This window comes from Brachyhypopomus gauderio, unplaced genomic scaffold, assembly GCF_052324685.1.
Source record: "Brachyhypopomus gauderio isolate BG-103 unplaced genomic scaffold, BGAUD_0.2 sc37, whole genome shotgun sequence".
Lineage (NCBI taxonomy): Eukaryota > Metazoa > Chordata > Actinopteri > Gymnotiformes > Hypopomidae > Brachyhypopomus > Brachyhypopomus gauderio.
Window position 1 is genome coordinate 1,131,193 of NW_027506867.1, and position 10,378 is coordinate 1,141,570.

Consider the following 10,378-nt stretch of genomic DNA (forward strand, 5'->3'; position numbering starts at 1 on the left):
GAAATGGCAGGAGATGCGGGGCAGACCGTGACACCGGGTTTCATGATGTGCGACTGTGGAACAGAAAGAGAAGAGATTTTTGGTTATGTTCAAATAATAGTGTGTGTGTATATATATGTGTGTGTGATTGGTTGTCTGTAACGTAGCTGTGTTAACAATTGTAAAGCGCCTTGGGTATTTAGATAAGGCGCTATATAAATTGAAACATTAATTCATTCATATATATATAAATATCGACGTACTTTCATGTAGTTTTAGGTACACAGTTGCCACACAGCCAGGGACACTCTGCCCTACACTTGCGACAGGTGTACTTGCCGCATGCAGCGCACGGGGTTATGCTGTGGTTCCGGTTGCAGTTTGTCTGCACCTGACACGTAGTCTTCTTTCCAGGAGCAGGCGAAGGACGTGGCGTTCTCTTCAACTCCTTTTCCTGTAGGAAACGAAGACGGAGTTCCTCAGCAAGAGTACACATAAAAACTCTCCTACTCTCTGTGGACCCCGTACATGCCGTGTACAAAACATGCGCGTTCATCGCTGCCAGGTCAAGTATGTTATAAAACACTGCAACGGGCCACCGGCGTGTTCCTGCGCGCACTGTGTATGCACGCGCCTTCTGGTCCCTGATGTCAACGGCGCACTGCAAAGAACAAATACAAAGAAGTACATGTTATATTTTGAACGAATTCATTCATGTATGATAAATTGATTTATCAATGCCAACACATGCATACCTTCGTCCGGTTGTAGTCCGTCACAGTGTTTGGCTTCTTTTTGCGGTCGTCTGCAATCTCCACGTGCGTGTGCATAGTGCTCAGAACGCAAACTGTTTTGTTGGGCTTGGAGGCATACACCGTCAGAAGCGCATCATCGGATCTGTACACCTCCGTTGACAACTTCTCACGTCCCTTGGCGTTTTTGGCTTCCAAAGGAACTTCTCGGCGAATCTTGTTCATTGTCCCAAGCAGAGTCGTGTTGCATTCCAGCAGCTTCTTAGCCAGGGAAAGAGATGTGAAAAAATTGTCTGTGGCTACAGTTCTGCCCTTGCCCAGGTATGGCTTCATAAGCTTCATCACCACATTCTCGGACACTCTTTCCCCCTTGGGACGATCGGGGTCCTTTCCAAGGTATGGAATGGCGTTGCACATGTACTTTGTGTTCAACTCAGAAGCAACCCAAAACTTTATTCCAAACTTGTCCGGCTTTGAGGCAATGTACTGGGTGAATGGACAGCGAACCTTGGTCGGAAACAGCTGCTCGTCGACTGTCAGTTCCTTGCCTGGGGTATAGCACAAAATGCAGTTGTTCACAAATCGCTGCCAGATGTCCGAAATCGCAGCAAATCTGTCGCTCTTTGCACGCTCCGCACGGGTGTCCTTATTATCAAAGCGCAAGTACCGCATGATTTCTTGGTAGCGGTCCCGTGCCATTGTCTCCTGGATCGAAGGCACAGCGAACATTGCCGACCAACAGTCCGACATCGCTCCAACTGGACAGAGGACTGCTCGTAGAAATAGGATTGCTACGAATGCCATAAACTCGCTGACCGACAAAGTCCAGCTGCTGTCTGTTCTGCGGGCTTCATGGACAGTGCAGTCTGTGATGATTCGCAGCATCTCCATGTCGAGCAAACACAGAAAACTCTGCAGTCTGCTTGTGATCCTACGCTGTATTAGTAAAAGTAAACAAATGACGCTAGGTAAATTACACGTACTAAATATCATTCAAACACAAGCAGAAACACTGGAAAGAAATATGAAGTTACTATACCTTTGCATGCTCTGTAGGCCCGGACGGCTCAACAAATGTTGAATTAGGCAAACAGCTGCTGACACGAGAGCGTGCGATGCCAACCTTCTCCCAAACAGTTCCATCTTTTGCCCGTACGGTTGGTGCAGGTGTGGTGTCAGCCTGTGTCCGTCTCTTCCTTGGAGGGCTCTGTTGTACCTCATCCGATGTACTGCTTCTTTCTTCATCGGATGAATCGCTGGTCAAAAAACAGGAGGGTCCTTCTCCCGCATCGGGCTCACAGCAGTCCTCGTTGGTCAGCAAAGCCGCAACTTCTTGACCGGTGAACATCCTCTGTCTTGCCATGGTGTTTTGCGTCGTCTCCACACAGGATAGTAGTGAAAATGTAAGTCGCCTGCCTTTGGGTTTCAGCTTTTATCATGACTCTGAAGAACACACCCACAACAGCGCATACTAATTATACTTTATTATAATAGGTGGCGCTTCACACATAACACCGAAACCGGGCTAATCCCCTGCATACACGGGAACAATAAAAGGTGATTGGACCCGTGATAATGGTTCACGGCAATCCGTGAATATCAGTCAAACACAAGCATAAACACTGCAAAAAATATTATATTACTATGCTGTATGAGTAAAAATAAATAAATGACGCTAAGTTATTTACACAAACGAAATATCTTATTTACACAAACGAAATATCAGTCAAACACAAGAAAACACAAAAAATATTATATTACTATGCTGTATGAGTAAAAATAAGTAAATGTAAAAATAAATATTACTTTACTATACCTTTATTACTTTGTTGCTGCTATTGAAGTGCATACACAAGAAAATCTGGGACGCTTGCTTCATACATAACGCCAATACCACGCTAATGATAATGTTTCACGGGAACAATATGAACCCGTGATAATGGTTGGTTCAGCCATGTAAATGTGTGGCGCTATTGAAGTGCATACACAAGAAAATCTGGGACGTTTGCTTCATACATAACGCCAATACCACGCTAATGATGTGTTTCACGGGAACAATATGGACCCGTGATAATGGTTGGTTCAGCCATGTAAATGTGTGGCGCTATTGAAATGCATACACAAGAAAATCTGAGACGCTTGCTTCATACATAACGCCAATACCACGCTAATGATAATGGTTCACCGCTCTAGATAATGGTTCACCGCTCTAAATAATACTTATGTCAATATGTAGCGCTTCACACATAACGCCGAAACAGGGCTAAACTTTATTTATTTTAGACTACAAACTAGACCTGGTGCACACAGACTGCACACAGACTAGACCTGGTGCACCACAGAGCTCCTGCCACAGAGCTCCTGCCTGTCTTTCTGCTCCTGTCTTGCTCTGAAATTAACATATGTATGGTCCTGCTAATTGGGCAGGAGAAGGAGGGGTGATGTCCTCAGAACCTTGAAATCTCAGGAGCTCCAGTGTTAACTGCACCACGCATAATGCAAAACACAGGTTGTTATCTCTGTTATGGAAAACATATAAATCTTCTTACAAACAATTTCAGATTCCAACAGATCGCATTTTCAAATAATGCTCCAATTCCACTGTGCCCCTGAAGATGGGCACGCGTGACTCCACATTAATCGTGTCTCCGCGAATCGCAACGGTAACGACATCTCCATCGGAAATTAAAGGATTAGCCTAATCCAACAACCCGTCTAACTGCTCCAGTACTAATACAAAAAAATCCACAAAACTATCAACGTTTTGGATCAAAGCAGAAAAATGTATGTATTACTAAATGTCTAAATGTCTGTATTACTAATGTTGTGATTTTCATCTTAATCCCTTCATAGTTTGTTTACATTACAGTATTGAATCAACAGCTTATAATAATTTATATATTTTGAATAGTCAAAGTATTAATCAAATCTCTAATATTAATCACTATATGTTTTGCTTACATTATATTATTGATCAAGTTGTTTGTTAGTAAGAATGTCGGTGTAAGCGCTTGTGTGCCTTCCAATACTCTGCGTTTGCAGTAGGCTAAAAATGGGATGTGTAAGAGAAGGCTCACTGTGGCCTTATGTGGTAAGGCCAGGTAGTAAGACCTCGCTTCCAGAATAGAGACAGCTGTAGGTTAAACTATGGAATGTGCAGTTCCTATGTTTAGGAAGGAAAGCATATATAATGGTGAAGAGAGCAGACAGCTTCAGAGCTGCACATGGGGTGACATGATTAGGTAATGTGAGCTCTCCAGAGATCTCTGTATTAAATTAATTAATAGGCCTATGTGTATTTTTTAATAAAAGGATAAAGACAAGACTGGCAATGTTTTCTTTTGCAATCAACGAACACGCTGCGCTAAGGTAAGAAAAGGTTAAGCGCAACACTAAATTACTAATTATGTCCATATTACTCAAACCAGGGTTGCCAACTCTCACGCATTGAGCGTGAGACACACGCATTTGACCGCTTTCACACGCTCTCACGCCACACTTCCGATATCTCACGCCGAAAAAAAAAATCCAGTTTATTTACTTCTGATACACATATATGATTCAATGAGTTACTAGTTTGATCTGGCGCCAATCACTGGCGATCGATAGATCGCAATATAACACTTAATTCGTGTCTATTTTACGTTCAATTTACACTCGCCACCTCCTCCAGGTTAAAATCTCATTCTAAGCGAACGTCAAAAGTTGGCAACCCTGCTAAAACGATCTCTCTTTGTTATACATGTCCCTGTTTCCGCTGAATGAGAGCCAGCCCCACTCTGCTGTCTGCTCGGCTCACCACTACCTAGCTTCTCAACCTCAGCAATACTTTTGAGCATGCGATTGATTTGATCAAATACGCTGTTGTCGGTTGAGACATCGGAGGGTGCCCCGTTAATATTATTTAAAATATCTGACAGTTCCTCGATACAATCGAGGGAATCTGTCTCATTGTAACTAGGGTTTAGTTACAGGGGTATCTGACAATATTTCAACATGAACTGTGTTGCTAGCGGGTTCATCTGATGCCCCGATCGAACACACGCTATCATTACTTACTGCTTGGGTTACCACCCAGTTAGAGCAGCCCTCATTGGCATCGACCCAAAGAAAAATCACAACTAGACGCAATATTATTCTCAACATCTAATGCCAACCAGTTTTGATTTATTTCGTCCAAGATATCTAATTCTGCATTCACAACGGTATTCTGAAGGTCGAACAAGCTCTGGTTGATTAGATCGAGCTTGTCCAGCACTCGTCGTGGCTCACCCATCTCTAAACCCTGGTGGTTTATAGCAGACACTGATAATACACTTGGTAACTCATTTTTAATATCAATTAAGTCAGTATTTACAATGTTAGAATCGTCACACATGTTGTAAACAATGAAAAAAAAAAAAAAAAAAAACAGCGAAAATACACAAACGGGCCAACAGTTATTGAGGTCTTCGTGCACCTACCATGTACACGTAATAAACTCTGCGCATAGCCGCAAACATGTAATTATGGAGTTCATCCAATAACGCATCCGATGGACCGGTCCGTTCGCAAAAATCCAAATCATTCAGCGCAAAAACCACTGCCTCCTTCACTTGCATAAAAATGTTGGTAGGAAAACCCTCAGGAGTTCCTCCTGAAAGTATTGCGTAGGGTGCTTCACGTTCCTCTTGGTCCGTGTGGTTCTCCTCAGATTCCGGTACTGAAAACAATACAAAAGAAAATGAGTTTCGGATTATTTCCTCATGATCTGTAATATCCCTGTTGGAGGGGACTTCATCCACAGGTATCTAATGAAGAAAATAAGTATATGCTCATCACTGTTAACAGCACACATCTAAATCATAGATACGTTATATATTTTCTTTCTACTTACTAGGTACTTGCAGAGTCAAACGGATTCTGGGCGTCACTGTTCCCAACGGTCTCTCAACATTAACTTCACCAAGCACTAAGGCTGTAAATAAAAATACATCAAGCTCTCAACAACGAAAAAAAACCAATAAGCTCTTTACAATGTTTCATGATAAGTAAAATATATTACGGTGTCTTGAAGCTAATCCACAGTAGCAGTTACAACAGCAGCGTGTTTTTATAGAGGGTATAAGAACGTGTGTTCGCCAGGTCTTAAAACGAACTAAAACACCCGCTCAGACCCCTCCTATCTCCCCCGCGATGCATTCTGGGTCCTCGTACACACCACACCCTCCTCCCTTCACGAACATTGTGTTGTACAAAAGAACTTCTAAAATCCTTTTTCAAAGTAAATGCTAAAAAATAAAATACTTTCACCCACGGTATCACGAGCATCTCCTGAAGCGGCGGCGGTGCGATCAACACATCCTGTAACATTAGATTACGCAGTGGGGAACCGTCAGGGCCCTCTACGCCCTCTCAGAGGGCCTAAAATATTCTTAAAACATTATATATATAATTATTAGGCCTGTGTTGAAAAAATGGATTTTCCGATTCAGAATTGATTCGCATATGATGATATGATAATCGATTCGTACGTCCAAAGATCGATTTTATTTAGTGAACTTTTACCCCCGCCTCGTCACTGAATTCATGCAGGCGTGCTCGGTCTAACTAACTGTAAAACAACATGGCGTCGTGTTGACGGTAATGACGATAGTCAAATCGGCAGTCTAAAAGCAGAAGGACAGTTTATCCAGTGTCGGTGACTATTTACAGTTAGTCCATGTCACTGACAGTTTACCCAGTGTTTTTACAGTTAAAAAAAGTTTAAAATGTTCTTGTAACGTTGGGCGCAAGGCGATGGACGAGACAGAATCCTTTGCACTTTCCAAATCGTTACGTTTATTACATTTACCGAAGCGCAGACGGCGCACATAAAACACGTTAACATAGAACATGTGTGACTCAAACAACGACGAGCACAGGACGCTGCGCGAATACACAAACCCCACAAGGTGAGACGGATTATCACAAGACGAACCCGCATCCACGGAGATCTACAGACGCAGACGAGTAGACGCAGACAACGTTAACACACGCCCAAAAGGGAGGGGTCGGGGACCGTAACGTGGCAGTTCTGTTCTTATATTCTCACTTTAACGAAAAATATACGTTTACATTTTATACTTTCAGTTTATTAAGTGTGAGCACTTTTAAAATAAAAATGCATTTGGTAGCAACAGCTTTTGGGTGAATTCTTAATTATTTCAATCATAATAATAATGCACTGGTTAGTGTCCCAGTAGGAGTCCACTGTTGCAGATATAGACACCTCAAAGATGTCCTCTGTTTATTGTCCTGGATTACCTTTCTTGAAGGTAGATTTATGATTACCCTTTTCACCAGTCTTCCAGCCATCAGTAACTACCAACTACCAGTAACTATTTGCTGATTAATATCGATATAATACTAGTTTTAACATGTTGCTCCTGTACATAGTCAGGAAACAGCTCAAATACATTTTTAATAACACTAAAACCCGAATTGGATCGAATCGGATCAAATCGATTAAATCGGATTAAATCGAATTCTTAATCTTCGGAATCGGATTGATTCTTGGAATTTGAATCGATACCCAGCCCTATACGGGACTAATGTGATCAAACTTTTTAGTTTTTGTTAAAACTCGTGCTGCTGCGTTCTGAACCAGCTAGAGTTTGTTTATCGATTTACCAGAACATCCAGCTAGGAGACTGTTGCAATAATTTAAACGAGAGGATATGAATGCATGGATTAGTTTTTCCGCATCACTAGTATTTAATATGTTTCTAATTTTAGCAATGTTGCGCAGGTGAAAGAACGCTACCCTAGTTATATTATTAATATTTACATTTACATATTTACTGGGTCTATTGTGACGCCCAAGTTCTTTACCTCTGCGCTGGGGGTTATAGTAAAAGAATGTAGATTCAATGCTTCAATGTAGATGTCGTGCTTTTGCATAATCTCGCCTAAGGGTAACATGTACAGTGTGAATAGAAGTGGTCCTAGGACTGTCCCTTGTGGGACACCATATTTAACACTAGAGCTCCTGAGAATTCAGGATTCTCAGGACATCAACCCTCCTCCTTCTCCTTCTTGCCAGCAATTAGCAAAGCCAAACATCACCCTTTATTATGTTAATTCACAGAGCAAAACTGAGGCAGCAGCCTCACCCAGAAAGTCTCTGCACCCAGAAGTCAAACAGATCACAGATCACAAACAAGCAGAAACACAAATGCTTCTATCAAATGCTTCTAACACAAATATAGATAGATAGATAGAGAGGTAGTATAAGAAATGTACAAAGAGCAAGATTCAAGCCTGCTGTTTAGATCACAAACAAGCAGAAACACAAATGCTTCTAACACAAATATAGATAGATAGATAGATAGATAGATAGAGCACATGAATTTGTTTTCCTGTCTTTTCCTCTCCTTTTCCAGCCTGCTGTTTAGATCACAACATTTATCAGTGATGCAACGCGACCATGCTAATTTCTGCTAGCAATGATATGGGATTTCCTATATAACATTAGCATCAAGCTAATTGCGCCATATAATTTCTTAGCTTTTCAAACGCGGATTCAAACGCGGAAACAGAAAGTGTTCGATTACAACAAATATTATATAGTATAGTATATGAAATATACAAAGAGCAAGATTCAAACAATTTTATTTATTTTTATTGTTTGACGGGACTCATTAGAGAAACTGTCATCTCTACGTGTGCTTGAATTGTAACTTTTGAAACACGAGTCTACAAATTTTCCGCTGTTTGTTGTAGGATCGGTAACATACAGTCTGCTTGTAACTTCAACTTTTTCGTGAAGTATCACGTTTGGTGTTTTGGTCATATGAGCTTGGGGGTGAGCCAGCTTGTGCTTTGGCAGGCGTATGAGCTTGGGGGTGAGCCGCTTCCACCGCATTACCAAGACAATGGGCGTTAATCCCTTCACAGCAGGGGAGTGGGCTACATGGACCTTACCAAGCCTTGTGAAATTTTTCGCTTCTCTAGGAGCTCTAGTGTTAACCTGCACAGATTTAGAGGTTTTATTAACACTTACACATTGGAAGCAGTCAGTCCAATATGATCTAAACCAGGAGAGTGTGACTCCTTTAATACCTACTGTGTTTTCTAGTCTATCCAGCAAAATGTTGTGGTCTACAGTATCAAAAGCTGCACTAAGATCTAACAGTATAAGGAACGAGACGAGCCCATTATTGGCCGATATTAGTAAATCATTCACTACCCTAAGTAAAGCTGTTTCAGTGCTGTGGTTTGGTCTAAATCCTGATTGGAACTTTTCATGGATACTATTTGATTGGAGATAGTGGTTTAACTGATTGGAAACTGCTTTTTCTAGAATTTTAGAGATAAATGGGAGATTAGAAATGGGTCTATAGTTGGCTAGAATCTGCGGATCGAGATTCTGTTTTTTAATCAAGGGTCTAATTACGGCGCGTTTTAATTGTTTGGGCACATATCCTAGGTTAAGGGAACTGTTAATCATATTAAGTAAGGGCCCTGCAATGGCTGGGAGTTGGTCTTTAAATAGACGGGTTGAAACTGGGTCGAATATACATGATGTAGGCTTAGACTAATTAATCAGTGTTGTGAGCTCTTTTTGCGATATAGGATCGAAGCCATTTAGCTCAGTAATATTTTTGGATGCATAGTTACTAATAACTAAACTACTGGGGTTGGATTGGAGGTTAGGCTGCGATGTATTATGACTCTGTAGTCGGATATTATCTATTTTATTAATAAAAAAGTTAAAAAATTCATCGCTACTTACTGAATCTAGTATGGAGTCGAACACGATTTTCAGTGGGTCTGATTCATTTTCATAATGAATGTTGAAATCACCCACAATTACAAATCTCTCGATGGTTAAGACTAGTTCCGAAAGAAACTCAGCAAATTCCTGAAGAAATTCTGAGTAGGGACCCGGCGGTCGATAGATGGTCACTAATTTAAGCATTGTTTTATTGCCTATAAGATTATTGCCTATTTCACCTATCAAAGCCTCAAATGAGTTAATGGAGGTGGTTGGTTTTACATTAAAACCTATATCTGTGTCATATATTGTGGCTATTTCTTTTGTCTTGTTGACATTCAGTGAAAGGTTGTTGCTGTCGCACCAAGCAACAAGTTGGTTCACCTCCTCTCTGTAGGTAGAGTTATCGTCGTTACTGATGAGGCCCACTACTGTAGTATCATCTGCAAACCTGATGATGTGGTTTGAGTTGTACTTGACACAGCAGTCGTACTTGACACAGAGGTCTCAACATGAGTAGGTGGCGTGGCTTGTAGTCCGTGATGGACTGGATGCCCTGCCACAAGCGCCTGGAGTCTTTGGAGTCAGTGAAATGGTTTTGAATTTTCTGTCCATAAGCCCGCTTTGCTGCTCTTACACCTCGGTTCAAGTTTGCTCTAGCAGATCTGAGAGCATTCTTGTCACCAGACTTAAACGCAGCATTACATGCAAGTAGAAGGGTACGCACCTCTCTAGTGAGCCAGGGTTTCTGATTTGCTCTTGTAGTGATGTTCTTGGTAACAGTCACATCTTCCACACACTTGGACATATATCCCATCACTGACTCAGCATACTCTTCCAGATTGGTGTGATGATTGACAGTGGCAGCCTCTTTGAACATGTTCCAGTCCATGCATTCGAAGCAGTCCAG

General features: G+C 41.5%; 1 protein-coding gene across 1 annotated transcript; it reads right to left on the bottom strand.

The window, feature by feature from the left end:
- Positions 1-212: 212 nt before the first annotated feature.
- On the bottom strand, positions 213-2,137 carry LOC143485753 (uncharacterized). The gene is made up of 3 exons (XM_076985282.1): positions 1,771-2,137; positions 1,280-1,667; positions 213-241 (listed from the first exon to the last, which is right to left on the bottom strand). Exons 1-3 carry the CDS (start codon positions 2,092-2,094, stop codon positions 213-215), a joined length of 741 nt encoding a protein of 246 aa, XP_076841397.1. The 5' UTR covers positions 2,095-2,137.
- Positions 2,138-10,378: the final 8,241 nt, after the last annotated feature.